General features: G+C 35.4%; 1 protein-coding gene across 1 annotated transcript; it reads left to right on the plus strand.

Annotated features, from left to right (window-relative positions):
* The first annotated feature begins 11,713 nt into the window (after positions 1 to 11,713).
* Positions 11,714 to 12,588, plus strand: LOC141293531 (uncharacterized). The gene is made up of 4 exons (XM_073825557.1): positions 11,714 to 11,812; positions 11,903 to 12,203; positions 12,282 to 12,388; positions 12,472 to 12,588. Exons 1-4 carry the CDS (start codon positions 11,714 to 11,716, stop codon positions 12,586 to 12,588), a joined length of 624 nt encoding a protein of 207 aa, XP_073681658.1.
* Positions 12,589 to 14,295: the final 1,707 nt, after the last annotated feature.

Consider the following 14,295-nt stretch of genomic DNA (forward strand, 5'->3'; position numbering starts at 1 on the left):
GTTGTTTTTTGCATCATTGAGATACTGCTATAGTTTTAGTAATATTTTATATTTATTTTTCTAATTTATATTTTCTGATTTCATGTTAACTTTAAAGTTTTAGTAACTTTGTTATGTGTTTTTGTCGTTTTTATTAGTTTATGTTGTTTTTAAATATGTCTATTGTTTTATTAATTTTTATTTCAGTTTTAATTTTAGTTATTTAGTACAGGAAGTTAAAGTAAATAAAAATAGGAAATGTTTTCTTGAAAAAGTTTTTTAAAAGGTTTATATATTTATATATATGATTTTTTTTTTGTCAGTTAACATTTTTTTTACTTTACTTTAATTTAAATTTAATTGAATAATTTATAACGAATTAAATTAATAAATAATTTTAATGTTACTACACAAAGCACACTTTTTGCATCATTGAGATACTATTACAGTTTTGTCAATATTTTACATTTATTTATTTAGAATTTTCTGATTTCATGTTAACTTTAGTTAATGATTTGGTATTTTTCTCATTTTAATTAGTTTGTTGTTTTAAAATGTAAGTATTGTTTTTACTAATTTAATGTTTCAGTTTTAGTTATTTTAGTTAAATGAAAATGATTAATATTTGAAATTTTATTTCAGTTAACATTTATTTTATTTCAAGTTAGAATTTTTTACTACAGTATTACTATAGTAATACTAGTATAGTTACTATAGTATCGACACAACAAAAGATTTAATAAAATCTAAAAAATAATATTAAAAAACTATATTTAACTATATAATAGTTTTTAAATGATCACTAATCTAATTAATATTAAATATTTCTTTGATCTTGTTTTTCTAGAGCCAGATCAAATGCTTACAACCATGCAGAAAGATTTTGTCCCCCTAAACTGTAGAAGACAGAAAATGAACCCAAGCCAGCTTCAGAAGGTAAAATATTTACATTTCACAGCAGGTAAACTCTAGCTCACTGGTCTCATATTTATTCTCTAGTCCTTGAGAAGTAACATTGGTCTGCTTTTACATCATCTTGAGCTGTGAGGTGGGCAAAAGTTGGCTTGAAACCATGTGATAACAAGTAGTGGACATGGAAAAGTGTCACGAAATGATTTTGCTAAAATAAGGCATTTTGCCTAATGCTACCAAATATATTTATCAACTGTTTCTCCACTTTTAGTGGCTGTACAGCATAATAGTTGTTCAATGACTAGTTATATAGGTTTAATAGCGCATACAAGTTTTAGAGCTGACCCTAAACAAACCTCTTTCTAGGTCAAAGGCAGCCATATCGGCCCCGGCACAGCAAACATGACCTCAGGACAACCTACAACGAAACATTTGTTCCCAAACCCCACTATGAGGCATCCCTTGAAAAGCCACCTCTACAACACATCAGCCATATGCTACTGAATTGAAAAACAACAACAAAAAGTCTGTAATCTAAACAAATGTCATTTTTCAGCTGAAAGCCGCCTTCTTCAATCAAAACATTTGTTCAGAGTGCAGACCTTTTTTTGTGTTTGACTTTAAAGTATTAAAAAAACACGCATGTTTCAAAGCATCGCTTGTGTATATGTATGTCCTATTAAATTCATGTCATGTTGGAAGTCCAGAATTTGACACATAACACCATTACCTCCATAACCATGAGTGCAAATAGTTCTTATCAGCATATTAGAGGCTTTGAGGCGTGTTATGACAACAGAAACTGTCCTACTTATGAACAGAAGTGTGTCTGTGGAACTGCAAGGTTAAATGGTGATACAGAGCTTGTGGTGTTAATGACTGTAAGTGTGTCAGAAGGCCACTAACTCACTGACTTCACACAACACATACAGGCATTTAGAGCAGAGCATGCGTAAAATATCATAGGACAGTGCCAGAGGTTCTCCAGTGAAACAAGCTGCAGTCTGCTAGTGAAGGGGTCAGTGTTTGCGTAGGGAAGGTGGCATGATCCTCTACCTGCACCGTATTTAACCAGAGCCTGTGTGTTATCAGACCATCTGTTGAGGTAATGGTGCTGCGTCGAACTCGCCCTTGCTTTCTCACACTCAAAACAAACACAACGTCTACTCCTGTTACAAGTTGCAACCTTGAATTTACACAAGTAAACACAAGTTCAAATTTCATTTGAGTGGTTTTATCTTATGATTTGTCTAATGTTGCATCTTATTGCATTTGTAAGTTAATGGAAGTAGGAATATTGCCATTATCATGCTGTAAATCAGCATCATTTGGATAAAAAAGGTTATTTGTTAGTGTCACGCTACAGTGAATAATAAATTTGTACAAAGAAAATGAATGACATAAACAGTCTTTATTAAATCCACATAGAGATAATCCACAGAAGGAAGGCAGGAATCACACGCAGCAGTCGACGTTTAGACCGGACAAAGACTAACTGAACAGACAGGAACTTAAGTAGGGTTGCTAACGAGGGACAGACAGGTGAGGATGATTAACAAGACACAGGTGAACTAACTAATCAAAGAGATACAGAAACTGGGTCAATGAACACGAGGAATGAAAACAAAACAAAAAAAGTCCAAAGGTGTGACAGTTTACCCAAGTCCTGGAAGGCCCACCCTCAAGCCACAGAGACAAAAGGAGGGACGGAGGGGGACTTAAGAGGACAAAGGTGTGAATGTGGGATGGTGATGGTGATGGCAAAAGGCTGGCAGGAAGGCAGACTGACAATACTGAGGTTCAGTGGAGGACGGACACCCAGGAGGAGAACGATGGGTGCAGACGATGGAGGGAGGAGCCATGGAGGAAACAGGAGGAGCCAAGCCGGATCAGACTGAGGGAGGAGCCAGGAAGAAGGCATGAGGGATTTGGAGCAGGAGAAGCCAGGCAGGACCCAGGCTGCAGCCATGTAGGCAACCCAAGGTGGAGCTGATGAAGGGAGGAGCCATGGTGGAGGAAGGGCAGACGACTCCAGGGGGTCGACCGAAGGTGGCGGAGCATGTGATGGTGGAGAGCCGACGAGCCAGAGAGATGCTGAGTTTAATGAGTTTCTTACTATCGTTTAGTAGAATGTACAGTACGTATCTACTACTACTGTACTACTATATCCCCTTTATTTGCCAAAAATAAAATTTGATTGAAAGATTAAGCCTATTAATAAGCCTATTGTAATAATAAATGAAAATTGTTTTTATGCATACAAATAACTACACATGCTAAAACAAATTTGTTAACAATAAAACATAAGGTGAAAAAAACATTTCATAAGGCCCTAAACATGTATTATTTTTTTTTTTTTTTAACTTTTGATAGATTGTTTCATGTTTTTAATTAATTAGACATGCCTTTTGATTATTAACATTAAAATTAACCATTAAAAAGGAGTCCAGAAAAATTTAAACAGAAAAAAATTAGTTAAACAGAATTTGGGACAAAATAGGGCCCTATTTTTGCATGCAACTATATATGTGTTCCAGTTGTAAATACATTTTCAAATGTATTAATTTATTTGTGTAATGTATTTTTTGTAAGGTCATAATTTTGTTATAATAATTTGATATGTTTGCTATGTGCAGTGATTACTATTTAGTATTTTTCATAGTGTGACAAGGTCTTTAATGTTGTTTTGCTCAGAATGTCTTTTCAAGTCGACGCTGATAGCCTTGTGGGCAGCGCATTGACATATAGCGGCGTTGCGCTCTGGGTGTCCCGTGTTCGAATCCCGACTCGAGGACCTTTCCCGATCCCGCCCCCATCTCTCTCCGACTTCGCTTCCTGTCATGTCTGATCTGTCCTATCGTAATAAAGGCAAAAATGCCAAAAAAATAAATCTTTAAAAAAAAAGAATGTCTTTTCAAGTTGAAAAAAGTTTAACTTTTCTGAAGAAAACGCCCTACGTCAAGTGCCTTTTTGACAGCTGACTAGTGACAAGCGAGTAGCTAGACCGGCCATTTTCATAACAACAAGAACAACAAGAAAAAAATGGGAATAGTGTTAGTAGATAGACTTTTATTTTATTGTTGTGAACCGACATTCACCTCCCCTTTAACTTCAAAAACCGTTGTGCAGCGCTGATAGCTTCTTGAGCTGCACATCGACATATACAGTAGCAACGTTGAGCTTCGGGCATCCCTTTTTCGAGTCCCGGCTCGCAGACCTTTCCCAATCCGTCCCCTTTCTCTCTTTAACTTTGTTTCCTGTCTAAATACTGTCCTATCAAAAAAAAAGGCAAAAATGCCAAAAAAAGGAAAAGAGCCAGCTTCCTCTTTTCGCGACATTTCTGCACCACATAGGCTACTGTTGCAGCTGTTGTTATAGCAACAGAAGACGCCCTTGGCTGCAACGCTGCCAGATTTTTTTTGAAAGGGGTTAATCAGATTCTTTTTTAAATGTTGTTTGAACATTAATGTGTGTTGGCAGTTTGTGTACACAACCACCCTACAATGATAAAAATCCACCCAGTGTTTTTTTTTTTATATTTAAAAGTAATATCCTCTTTTTAAAATCAGGCCATTCTCAGCTTCTTGTGGGTGTGACGACAAACAGACAGAGATGCTCCCACGATAGACATGAGCACCTTACCTTAGACCCGCCCTCACCGAGCTGAAACAGTCCGACTCCGATCGCCATTGTGTTGACTCAGGTGCAGAGGAAGACTCTAATCGAGTGATTGAGGCGTTCTGTTGTTGGATGTAATAATGAACATAGCAGTCGTCATTTACTCCCGACATCTGAGCCGCTGAAGACACAGAGGATTAACTTTACTTTTGTTTTTGAAAGGAAAGTGCAGATTCCGATCTACATATGCATGTTTGTGCGAATCATTCGTGATGCAGCTTCACCCACAGCAGAAGTGAATATAAAGGGTTTTTTATGCATCTTTGCAAATGGTCTTTCTTAATAATGTGCTTGTTAGCAAGTTTCTCAGCTAAAGTAATCCCACGGCAAAGAGGTAGGGGCGAGCAGAGCTCATTAGCATTTAAAGGAACATGCAACAGAATAGCTCGCTCTAAAGAATCATATCAACTTGTGGAAAATGGGCATCCGATGACCCCTTTAACTAAAAAAAGCGCCCTTGTCAACTTTTTCTTGTCAAAAAAGACGCCAAGTGTGAACATAGCCTAAAACTGCATTTTGGAAGTTCAAACTTGGGGGCACCATAGAAGTCCACTATATGGAGATAATTCCTGAAATGTTTTTCTCAAAAAACATAATTTCTTATTGACAAAAGAAAGAAAGACAAAAGTAAATTACCTGTAAACTTTGGTTCTGGAAGTGAACTAATCCTTTAATGAACTAAAATTGAAACATGATCTGTTCATGATCCAATGTTTTCAGAGTATCAGCAGAGAGTTGAATCAGGTTGTCAACTTTTTTTATTTGTTCAATTTGCACACTGAACATGAGTTGAAGCTCTTATTTTTGAACTCTCAAATTGCACCAGATTAATTCATTTAACTTTAAAACCCCCATAGAAGCTTGCTTTGTAAACACCAGGTTGGTATTTCCGCCTACATTTTTTAAAATTTAGAATATGGCCAATCATTTCGCTAGATTAAGATCCTTATTTCTTGGCTGGGATTGTGTAGAGCTCCTTGAAGCTGCATTGAAATTGCAGTTTGGAACCTGTTGATCCCCATTGAAGTCCACTATATGGAGAGAAATCGTGGAATGTATGTTCTTGTTGCTCAGCAGTGGTTTTCGTCTCGGAACTCTGCCATGCAGGCCATTTTTGCCCAATCTCTTTCTTATGGTGGAGTCATGAACACTGACCTTAACTGAGGCAAGAGAGGCCTGCAGTTCTTTAGATGTTGTTTTTGGGTTCTTTTGTGACCTCTTGGATGAGTCGTCGCTGTGCTCTTGAGGTAATTGTGGTCGGCCGTCCACTCCTGGGAAGGTGCACCACTGTTCCATGTTTTCATTTTTTTAATATTTAAATTTGTTTGATGACACTGAAACATTAAAGTGTGACAAACATGCAAAAAAAATCATTAAAGGGGGCCAACACTTTTTCACACCACTGTATGTTTTTAATTAATAATTACTTAAAATTAGGGCCGGGACTCGATTAAAAAAATTAATCTAATTAATTAGAGGCTTTGTAATTAATTAATCGAAATTAATCGCATTTTAATCGCATATAAATATTTGACCTGAGAACAGTGAGAAGTAAGTTTTTTCATATGGATTTTTAGTATACCATTGAATAATGACTGAATACATAAGCTTAAGCAACAAAATACTTTATTTTATTTTTGTTCAACCAAGTCCAACAGACCAGTGCAATATTGCCATTTAGTGTAGCAATAGGATACAGTGTTTCCCCTAGGTTTCCATACTTTTTTTCTCGGTACTTTACCCTACTTTGTGTAATAACGAAAACATTTATCTCAGTGAAAAAATAAATCCAAAACTCTCTGTTTTAACATTTTGAACAATAGGGCTTTACAATCTTTTGCTATTTTTTTTTCTAAAGAAATTCTTGTGTTTTAATTTTTCTCATAATCAACTGAAAGCATAAACATTTATTTATTTTTAATCAAATGAAAATAAAACTTTTTAATTTTTGGCAAACAAACAGAGGTTTGCTGTTAAAAACAATAAATAATAATAATTTAATATTTAAATAAAAATCGTAGTATTTTTTTCTACAATTATATTTATTTATTATCATATATATTGTTTTTTGTCAATTATTTAAATAGGAATATTGTTCTGTTTCATGTTAAACCGTACTTTTATTTTGACAGGTTGCCGTGAAGTTTCTGTGTGTAAAGTATGATATGATGCTAGTTTTCTCAAATGAAACGGTCAAAGTGACACTGACAGTAGCTTTGGAGATTGAGTCCATCTGTTCATTTGAGATGCAAATGCCAAAAATTAACGGGAGCATCACGCGTGCAGTAACAAAAAAAAAGCGTCTCTGCCATTCTAACATAAAGAGGCAAACTTTACATGCAGGATTCATATTAAACCGGTCTTTTTGCATTTCAGTTTTCACAGATACTAGTCCATATCGCGATTTGAATTAAGTGACAGACCAACTTTTGATTTATCAATCCAAAAATCGACGAATTTACGTGGCATTCCGCGCTATAGTAAATTCGTTTTTATGAATGGAGTCCGCGATCCAGTCCGTGTTTTCTTGGAGGAGACATTGTAAACGCGCCCCCCTAAGATAATGGTAGGGAAAACACTGGGATATTTAGAAATATACTAGCCTTCATTTCAGAAATTCGGGTACCCTATAGTTAGGTAGACCTTTTGTAAAAGCATTGAGGTGATACTTGAGGCTCGATGTGCTGCGGTGATCTGCGCAATGCGCATTCCTTTGTCTGAACGCTAGTTGGTGCTCCAGTATAATCGGTCCACTGAAACTCATCCAGTGAGAAACGTTCCGCGGTGCAAAATTAAGTGCGATTAAAATGCGTTAAAAAAATGTAACGCGTTATTTTTGTGTAATTAATTAATCTAAATTAACGCGTTAAAGTCCCGGCCCTACTTAAAATATAACTACTAATGCTACTACTACTATTACTGCTGCTAAATCATATAGAGAAGGACTTGGTAAGCAGGAAGGGGTGCATTTTTTTTGACAAACTAAAGTTAATAGTTGGCAAAGATACTTACGGGGTCGACAAACGCGCACACGCGTTTTGTGGCAGTTTCCCAAAAGGAACTTCAATTACTCGGTCATTTCTGATTGTACAGATAAAAGCAGTACATCAATCGAATCTGTAAAGGGTCTACTTTTATTTGTATATACTCACAAAACCCAAAAAATTTGTGATTTTGCAAAATAAAGAAAACAAAAAGGGTGTGCTGTCTGCCGCGTTGATCTCCGTGATCTTCATTCAGAAACGCGTCATTAAAATAGACTATAACTCAGCCAATACACAATACAGAGACATGAGCAATATATCTAGAGAAAGCTTGATATCTATACTTTCAAATGAAGTAAGGTTGATCGAAAACAAATATTCTGTGATAAAGTAATCCGTATGAAACCAACACGATGTCCAGTCTCTCCTGTCTGCTTCATTAGTTTTAATTAGATCACGCCCAAGAGCTATTCTATCTTTTCATATTCAAATCGTCCACGTGAGGGCGCCGCCCAAAAGTAGACGCCTACATCACAGTAAACAAAGGAGAAAGCAGTTTCTTTTCTTTCAAGTTATTCCTTTATCGAAGAAGACGGGCTGTCAGGAATAAAACTTACTTCAGAAGATGAACATTATATGAGACACAGCGTGAACCAGCAGAGGAGATATTACACAAGTAAGTTTTTTTCTTTTATTAGCCTACTTGTTAGTTGTTACTTTGACAGAATGTGCACACATTTTACCAGTTAAGACTTTTTTGCCAACTATATTTCCTGACTACAGCAAGTGAAACATTATAAAGTATGTTTCATTTCACTGCATCTAAATGTCTCATGATGACAGGATGTTTGGTCCCCTTTGGTCGAAAAACGCGCCGGCGCGTTTTGAGGCAAGCTTTTGTAATAACGCCGAAAATAATGTAAAATTCTCCGTCAGTTATGATGTACAAATACAACCAATACATCATTCGAAACTGTAAAGTGTATATTTTTATTTGTATACACTGTGCTTTTATGAAAATAAGAAAACAGACAGGGCACGCGCTCTGCCTTCACTGTCTCTGTTATATCTTTTCACAGACACATAAATGAAACAACCTAAATCTCAGTGATTACGTGCCTCACAGACATAATACATATACGTGTAGAAAGCTTGAAATGTTTACTTTTACATAAACCAATTCAAATAAAAAACTAATATTCTCTTTTTAAGTAATCTGTATGAAAGGTAGAAGATGTATGGTTTCTCCTGTATCACTTCATTACAAACCTTACACCTGTATTTATCTTGCACTGTTTTTATTTGCACCTAACTGTTATACACTACCAGTCAAAGGTACTTATTTAAAGAAAAATAATTATCTAATTTTGTGAAATAGGTTTACTATGTAAAAAAAAACTGCTCACTTAAAAAAAAAAAAAAACTTTTAATAATTAAAAATTTTGGCTGGTAGTGTATGTGTTTTCTCCATGTTAGCTCTGTCTTTGTCAGATCATTGTGTTGCTCACATATACTTGTTTTCTTTGCAGTTTCTGCTGTTCCCCGTTTTCCTGTGTTCAAGTTTCCTGCGAGTGATTTGGATATTGCACCCACGACATCTTGACTTCTGTGTTGTTTATTACTTTTGTTCCTAATAAAAAGTTTAACTGCACTCACAAGTGAATCTCAAGTTATTTTGCGTGATAGTTAAATATATTCAAAATACCTTCATACAAAATATAGATTTATTTTGTCCTTTCATTTTTCCTTTATTCTTTCTGTTGTTTCTTCTCAGTCAACATCTGACTGAATGGCTCATTATGCGGCTCATTATGCAGGTCTTTGTCTTCTCAGGTGTAAATCACAGCATTATTCATGAGCATTCACGCCTTCTCGCATACAGCCATTCTAAACAAAAAGTGTCTTCAAAAATTTAAATCTATATACTGTTTCTTGAAAACAAGTGAACTAGATGATTTTCACATCATTTGGTAGAAAAAAACCTAGCCTACCACATGCAATTCTCGAAAGTCCCGAGAACAAATATTCTGTATGTTTTAGATGACCTTATTTCAGTGACTCAAAATGTAGTTTTTCACTATGCACGCATAAACGTTGTTTTCTCAAAAACTTAATGTACATTCATGCTGCTTACATATTTTTGTAGTCCAATTTGTGCTAATTACAATGTATTTAGATTTAGGATATTAATATGTTTTTAACATACTGAAAAAAGCACAAATGTGACCCTGGACCACAAAGTCTTAAGGTCTTAAGGTTAAATTTGACAAAACTGAGATTTATACATCATATGAAAGCTCAATAAATAAGCTTTCTATTGATGTATGGTTTGTTAGGATAGGGCAATATTTGGCCGAGATACATCTATTTGAAATCAGAAATCTGAGGATGCAAAAAAATAAAAAAGACTGAGAAAATCCCCTTTAAAGTTGTCCAAATTAGGTTCTTAACAATGCATATTACAAATCAAAAATTACATTTTGATATGTTTACAGTAGGAATTTTACCAAAAATCTTCATGGAACATGAACTTTACTTAATTTCTTAATGATTTTTGGCATAAAAGAAAAATCAAAAATGTTGACCCATGCAATGTATTTTTGGCTATTGCTACAAATATACCCCAGCGACTTAAGACTGGTTTTGTGGTCCAGGGTCACAAATGTCAAGGCATGTCAAAACTTCTTCAGGGCCCCAAAACACCCTCAGACCCCAGAGGGTTAATTAAAGATAAAGATATTAGCGTAATATTTCACCTACCTGATGGGAAATTATAAAAACAAACACAAATGTTGTCAAGATTCTTGGCCTGAAAATCCTGGTTCAGCAAACGCCTTTTGCACAGTTTTTTTTCCACTCTTCATCTTAATTTGTCAGAACTTTTGGCAGTCTGTAGTACTCCGAATGTTTTTCCCGGTCTGACCGATTAGTACAGCCCAAAACATGACAATAATTGATCATTTTCAGCAGCAAAATTCAGCAAAATATGCAAATATGCTTGTTCGGTTCAGTGGCATTGTTTACATTCAGTGCTGGCAATATGGGAGACATTCTGTAGAAGAAATTACACTTTATACTGTATTTATTAACTGTATTTTCTATCTCCTACTCCTAACAGTTGGGTGAAAGTACAAAAAATAATCAACTAAGCAATTTTTTTTAGCAAGTAGGCTAATGTAGGCTTTTATTATTTGTGACCCTGGACCACAAAACCAGTCATAAGGGTCAATTTTGGTTTGTTAGGATAGGACAATATTTGGCCGAGATACAACTATTTGAAAATCTGAAATCTGAGGGTGCCAAAAAAAATCTAAATATTGAGAAAATCGCATTTAAAGTTGTCCAAATAAAGTTCTTAACTATGCATATTCCTAATCAAAAAATAGGTTTTGATATATTCACAGTAGGACATTTACAAAATATCTTCATGGAACATGATCTTTACTTAATATCCTTAATATCACCTTTTAAAAGCAGGTCATTTTCAGCTCATAGAGAGAGGCCGCTCACACGATAGTTGATTGACACGAGCGCCTTACCTAAGACCCGCCCTCACTGAACTAAAACAGTCCGTCCCTGATCGCCATTGTGTGACTCAGGTGCAGAGGAAGACAAGAATGTCTCCGATTGTGCGATTGAGGTGTTCTGTTGTTGGATGTAATAATGAACACAGCAGTCGTCATTTACTCCTGACATCTGAGCTGCTGAAGACACAGAGGATAATGTTCCTTTCGTTTTTGAAAGGAAAGCGCTGATCCCACAGCAGAGAGGGGCAGGGCGGAGTTCATTTGCATTTAAAGGACCATGCAATAATATGAGTTGATGTTTTGCAGAGCTGATTTTGACAAGGTAAAAGGGTGTTTTTTTACACTACTATTGAGAGAATTTTTAACCAAAGTACATTAGAGACTTTTCATTAAGACCCTAAAGAATCATATGAAAATGGGCATCCGATGACCCCTTTAAAACAATAAAACAGCATTTATTGTATAGATCTAAATCAGTTTAATGGCCATATTGTCACTCATCAGCCTCTTTATGACATCATACACAATTCTTGTTCTTTCTACTGTTAGAGTGACAAACTGCCCTGATTGCTTCAATTCAACAGCACATTTTTGCATTTTACAACCTGTTTTACTCATCACAAAGCTGTGAAGATGCTTCGCTCACGAATCTCAAATTTACCATTCTTGGATGGAGCAACCAACATGTATATGACAACAAACAAGAGCCACTTTAAACTAGCAGACAACACCGTCATATTAAAGCCAGATATTATCCTTCAGCCAGTCTCACCACAATTCCAGCGTGGAGAGCAGAAATACCTCAAAAACTACCAGACGGAGACCTTCAGAGCGCTGTCCTTCCCGTCCCATCCACCAGCTCCTGTCGTCCAGCCAAAACTAACCCACATCTTCATGCATAGCACCAACTTTAAACTGCATTCAGAGGACAGGGATGAAGACTTTCAGACCACTCAATCGGAGTTAAAGCTGTTGCCGATGTGTGCAGCCAAAATAATTCGTCCCACCACTACAGTCAGGACAGCCCTGCCAGAGGGCAAATACCCTGAAACCACTTATAGGTCCTCCTACATCAAACATCAAGTGTCCCAGATCGTCAGAGCAAAGCAGCCGGCGAAAACAGGTTTGTACTGCACACTCACATTGACTATTGATGTTTTGTTTTGTAGTTGATAAAAGATGCTTTTTTTGTATCAATCAGGTGTCAGATCAAGTCTAATTATGGACAGAAGGGACCGATTCAGATCTAGCTATCAAGAGCAGTTTCAGTACAGATGGTTTCCTCGTCCTCCTCAGTCCACAGAGAAGGTACATTTATATAATTTGGCAGTGGTTTCAGAGAGCGCCAATTATGTTGCAGTTCAATAACATCCTTTTGTCTTTTATTTTAGGAACAAATGCAGTATTCTTCTGTGGTGATGGGAGATCAAGAAAGGACAATGGACAAACAAACAAGATATTCCACCTCATTCAGACAGTCTGGTGACCACAGGTGTGGCGCAGCATAAACACACATGCACATTTTAATATTGTACCATTTCTCACCTTACAAAACAGCTAGGGATGCTCCAATCCGCCTTTTTTGCCTGCGATACCGATTCCGATACCTAGGGTTTGATATCGGCCGATACAGATAGCGATCCGACACCAGTGAAGTTTTTTTCCATTTAAATAAATGTAGAATTTATATATCTCTGTGATTGAAACTGATAATCATTCTTTCACACTGTTTCAATGACTGTTTCATTATAAAGAAAATTAAAATAATAAATCTGAAAAAATATATGGATATTCATAATCTATGATAAAAATATATCATAAACTATATTAGTGGATAATTCAGCAGCAAAAGTTATTTTAGACAAATCTGTGCACTTTTATAGTGCACGAAAATGTTATTGTGCTTTATAATGCTTTTATACAGCTTAACGGTAACACAGAATAATACGCACAATATCGGATTTGGATCGGATACCCGATATGAATATTGGATCGAAGCATCTCTAAAGACAGCTATAAAAATAACATTTTATCACATCTGCTTGCTTCTTAGTCATATGAGAGCAGCATGCAAAAATGTAAAACTATGTGGAGAATCAGAAATTTTTTTTGTTTTATTTCAACAGCTCTGCTGATTTCAAGGCATGTTTGCTTCCCAAGATTAATAAATCTCAGTTTATCAACCTTCAGGAAGTTCTTGATGACCAATGGACAACACCCTCATCTGGGAAATTTTGTGCATACAAATATGGTATGTATGATCATTCTAAATGGTGTACTATGTTCATTTTTACAGATTATGGGAAAGGGTTAATATAATTAAATAGGTAACTATTTTTAAAATCTTATTTAGTTTAACATACTAAAATAACTAAAACTGAATTAAAATAACTATATAGACATAAAAAACCTCCAAAAACTTATAAAAATTACAAAAAACACAAAATTACTAAAACTTTAACTAAAATTCAATGAAAAAAAATACAATAACTATAATATTATTTTATAGACACTAAAATAACACTGAAGTTAGAATTTTTTACTACAGTATTACTATAGTAATAGTATAGTTACTATAGTATCGACACAACAAAAGATTTAATAAAATCTAAAAATAATATTAAAAAACTATATTTAACTATATAATAGTTTTTAAACGATCACTAATCGAATTAATATTAAATATTTCTTTGATCTTGTTTTTCTAGAGCCAGATCAAATGCTTACAACCATGCAGAACGATTTTGTCCCCCTAAACTGTAGAAGACAGAAAATGAACCCAAGCCAGCTTCAGAAGGTAAAATATTTACATTTCACAGCAGGTAAACTCTAGCTCACTGGTCTCATATTTATTCTCTAGTCCTTGAGAAGTAACATTGGTCTGCTTTTACATCATCTTGAGCTGTGAGGTGGGCAAAAGTTGGCTTGAAACCATGTGATAACAAGTAGTGGACATGGAAAAGTGTCACGAAATGATTTTGCTAAAATAAGGCATTTTGCCTAATGCTACCAAATATATTTATCAACTGTTTCTCCACTTTTAGTGGCTGTACAGCATAATAGTTGTTCAATGACTAGTTATATAGGTTTAATAGTGCATATAAGTTTTAGAGCTGACCCTAAACCAGTGGTTCTCAACCTTTTTTTTAAGTGGGCCGCACTATGTCCAAGTTCAAGTCTCACGGGCCGCATATTATTTACATATGACGTCATCA

The sequence above is a fragment of the Garra rufa genome, chromosome 20, assembly GCF_049309525.1.
Source record: "Garra rufa chromosome 20, GarRuf1.0, whole genome shotgun sequence".
NCBI classification, from domain to species: domain Eukaryota; kingdom Metazoa; phylum Chordata; class Actinopteri; order Cypriniformes; family Cyprinidae; genus Garra; species Garra rufa.

Excerpts from the sequence above, each read along its gene's own strand:
- LOC141293531 (XM_073825557.1), top strand. The coding sequence starts at position 11,714 with ATGCTTCGCTCACGAATCTCAAATTTACCATTCTTGGATGGAGCAACC. Across the intron at positions 11,813-11,902 it reads TTAAACTAGCAGACAACACC|ACCTTCAGAGCGCTGTCCTT; the intron begins GTCATATTAAAG and ends TACCAGACGGAG. Across the intron at positions 12,204-12,281 it reads AAAGCAGCCGGCGAAAACAG|GTGTCAGATCAAGTCTAATT; the intron begins GTTTGTACTGCA and ends TGTATCAATCAG.